Source organism: Bubalus bubalis, chromosome 16, assembly GCF_019923935.1.
Source record: "Bubalus bubalis isolate 160015118507 breed Murrah chromosome 16, NDDB_SH_1, whole genome shotgun sequence".
In the NCBI taxonomy this organism is placed as follows: Eukaryota; Metazoa; Chordata; class Mammalia; order Artiodactyla; family Bovidae; genus Bubalus; species Bubalus bubalis.
This window is the reverse complement of record NC_059172.1, coordinates 64,286,337-64,289,542: the sequence shown is the minus strand read 5'-3', so window position 1 is coordinate 64,289,542 and position 3,206 is coordinate 64,286,337. Positions and strand designations below refer to the sequence as shown.

Here is a 3,206-nt window from a genome sequence, read left to right as displayed (position 1 = left end):
CTTACCATTTTTGTCCTTTATCTTGCTCATCTTGCATGAAATGTTCCCTTGAGATCCCCAATTTTCTTGAAGAGATTTCTAGTCTATCCCATTCTATTGTTTTCCTCTATTTCTTTGCATCATTCATTGAAGAGGGTTTTCTTGTCTCTCTTCGGTATTCTCTGGAACTCTACATTCAGTTGGGTATATTTTTCTCCCTTGCCTTTATCTTCTCTTCTTTCCTCAGCTATTTGTAAAGCCTCCTCAGATAACCACTTTGCCTTCTTGCATTTCTTTTTCTTTAAGATGGTTTGGGTTACTGCCTCTTGTACAATGTTATAAACCTCCCTCCATTTTTCTTCAGGCACTCTGTCTACCAGATCTAATCCCTTGAATCTATTTGTCACCTCCATCGTATAATCATAAGAGATTTTATCTAAGTCATGCCTAAATGCCCTAGTGGTTTCCCCTACTTTCTTCAATTTAAACCTGAATTTTGTAATAAGAAGCTTGTAATCTGTGCCACAGTCAGCTCCTGGTCTTGTTTTTACTGATATATAGAGTTTCTCCATCTTTGGCTGCAATTAAAGTCCAATGCTGTAAAGAATAATATTGTATAGAAAACTGGAATGTTAGGTTCATGAATAGGGGTAAATTGAATGTTGCCAAGAAGGAGATGGTAAGAGTGAACTCAACAACTTAGGAATCAATGAACTAAAGGGATGGGAATAGGAAAATTTAATTCAGGTGATCACTATATCTACTACTGTGGGCAAGAATCCCTTAGAAGAAATGGAGTAGGCCTCATAGTCAACAAAAGAATCCATAATGCAGTACTTGGGTATGATCTCAAAAAGGACAGAATAATATCTGTTTGTTTCCAAGGCAAACCATTCAACATCACAGTAATCCAAGTCTATTCCCCAATCACTGATGCCAAAGAAGCTGAAGTTGATGGATTCTATGAAGACCTACAATACCCTCTAGAACTAACAACAAAACTGATGGTATGGTGTTATGATGATGTCCATCATAGAGGACTGTGATGCAAAAGTAGGAGGCCAAGAGATACCCAAAATAACACGCAAGTTTTGCCTTGGAGTACAAAATGAAGCAGGGCAAAGGCTAATAGAGTTCTGTCAGGGAACACGCTGGTCATATAAGCATCATTTTCCAACAACACAAGAGACGACTCTACACATGGACATCACTAGATGGTCAATATTGAAATCTATCAGAATGGCTGATATTAAAAATAAAAAAAAAATGGTGATAATACCAAATCTGAAGATATTCCAAAGAAACTGGATCTCTCCTGGATTGTTGTTGGGAATGCAAAATGATAGACCGGCTGGAAAACAGTTTGGCAGTTTCTTTAAAACCTAAACATGCAACTCGGAGAAGGCAATGGCAACCCACTCCAGTACTCTTGCCTGGAAAGTCCCATGGGTGGAGGAGCCTGGTAGGCTGCAGTCCATGGGGTCCCTAAGAGTTGGACACGACTGAGCAATTTCAATTTCACTTTTCACTTTCATGCATTGGAGAAGGAAATGGCAACCCACTCCAGTGTTCTTGCCTGGAGAATCCCAGGGACCGGGGAGCCTGGTGGGCTGCCATCTATGGGGTCGCACAGAGTCGGACACGATTGAAGTGACTTAGCAGCAGCGGCAGCAAACATGCAACTACCATACAACCCAGAAATTGCATCCTGGGAACTTATTCCAGAGAAATGAAGACTTATGTCCACACAAAAACATGTCCATAAGTGTTTGTAGTAGCTTTATTTGTAATACCCTCAAATAGAAAAAAATCCAGATGAGTGAACAGTGATTAATTAATGGGTAGTTGAATAACCAGTGTATATCCATGCTGTGGAATATTACTTAGCATTAAAAATGAATTATTGCTCGGGACCGTGCCCGGCGAGGCCCGGAGGCCCGCAGTTTGGCCAGCCATGTTCCTCTCCGTGGCGCTACGGGCCCGCGCGGCCGGCCTCGCCGCCCACTGGGGAAAACATATAAGAAATCTGCATAAGACAGCTGTTCAGAATGGAGCTGGAGGAGCCTTATTTGTGCACAGAGATACTCCTGAGAATAACCCAGATACTCCATTTGATTTCACACCAGAAAACTATAAGAGGATAGAGGCCATTGTGAAAAACTACCCAGAAGGGCATAAGGCAGCAGCTGTGCTTCCAGTTCTGGATTTAGCCCAGAGACAGAATGGATGGCTGCCCATCTCTGCTATGAACAAGGTTGCAGAAATTTTACAAGTACCTCCAATGAGAGTGTATGAAGTAGCAACTTTTTATACAATGTATAATCGAAAGCCTGTTGGAAAGTATCACATTCAAGTCTGCACTACCACACCTTGCATGCTCCGAAACTCCGACAGCATACTGGAAGCCATTCAGAAAAAACTTGGAATAAAGGTTGGAGAGACTACACCTGACAAACTTTTCACTCTTATAGAAGTCGAATGTTTAGGGGCCTGTGTAAATGCACCAATGGTTCAAATAAATGACAACTACTATGAGGATCTGACACCTAAAGATATTGAAGAAATTATTGATGAACTGAAGGCTGGCAAAAGCCCAAAACCTGGGCCGAGGAGTGGACGCTTCTCCTGTGAGCCAGCTGGAGGTCTTACCTCTTTGACTGAACCACCAAAAGGACCTGGGTTTGGTGTGCAAGCAGGCCTTTAATTTATATTCGCTGTAAATATGTCAGTGGAGAAATAAAATATGAATCTCCTAAAAAAAAAAAAAAAAAAAAAAAAAAAAAAAAAAAAAATGAATTATTGATACAGTGCAACATCCTTCATGAATCTCTAGATAATTATGTTGAGCAAAAAATGCCAATTCTGAAAGGTTACATCCTGCATGGTTCCATGTATGTAACATTCTTGAAATGGCAAAATTATTATTATTACAGGAAAATTATTAAAATTATTAATAATACAGGAAAAAATTAGTGTTTTCTAGGGGTTAAGGAGAGAATCAGGGCAGAAGGGAAATGGATGTGGCTGCAAAGATGAAACTTGAAGGTTTTCATATACTGTGGTGTTTCTGGATGTAACTATATATTTGCTTTTACTTTAAGTAAATCCATGTCTTTTATAGTTTCAGCCTTTGGAGTCTCTCTTAGAAAAACATCTCACACACTATGATTTATGTCAAAAGGTGCTCTTCTTGTGTTCCCTTCTAGGAATTTTATTTCAAGTCTAAC

At 39.9% G+C, this 3,206-nt stretch overlaps 1 protein-coding gene across 1 annotated transcript; it reads left to right on the top strand.

Moving 5' to 3' along the window:
• Positions 1 to 1,890: 1,890 nt before the first annotated feature.
• LOC123465012 (NADH dehydrogenase [ubiquinone] flavoprotein 2, mitochondrial) lies at positions 1,891 to 2,747 on the top strand. The gene has a single exon (XM_045163000.1). It carries the CDS (start codon positions 1,934 to 1,936, stop codon positions 2,681 to 2,683), a length of 750 nt encoding a protein of 249 aa, XP_045018935.1. The 5' UTR covers positions 1,891 to 1,933; the 3' UTR covers positions 2,684 to 2,747.
• Positions 2,748 to 3,206: the final 459 nt, after the last annotated feature.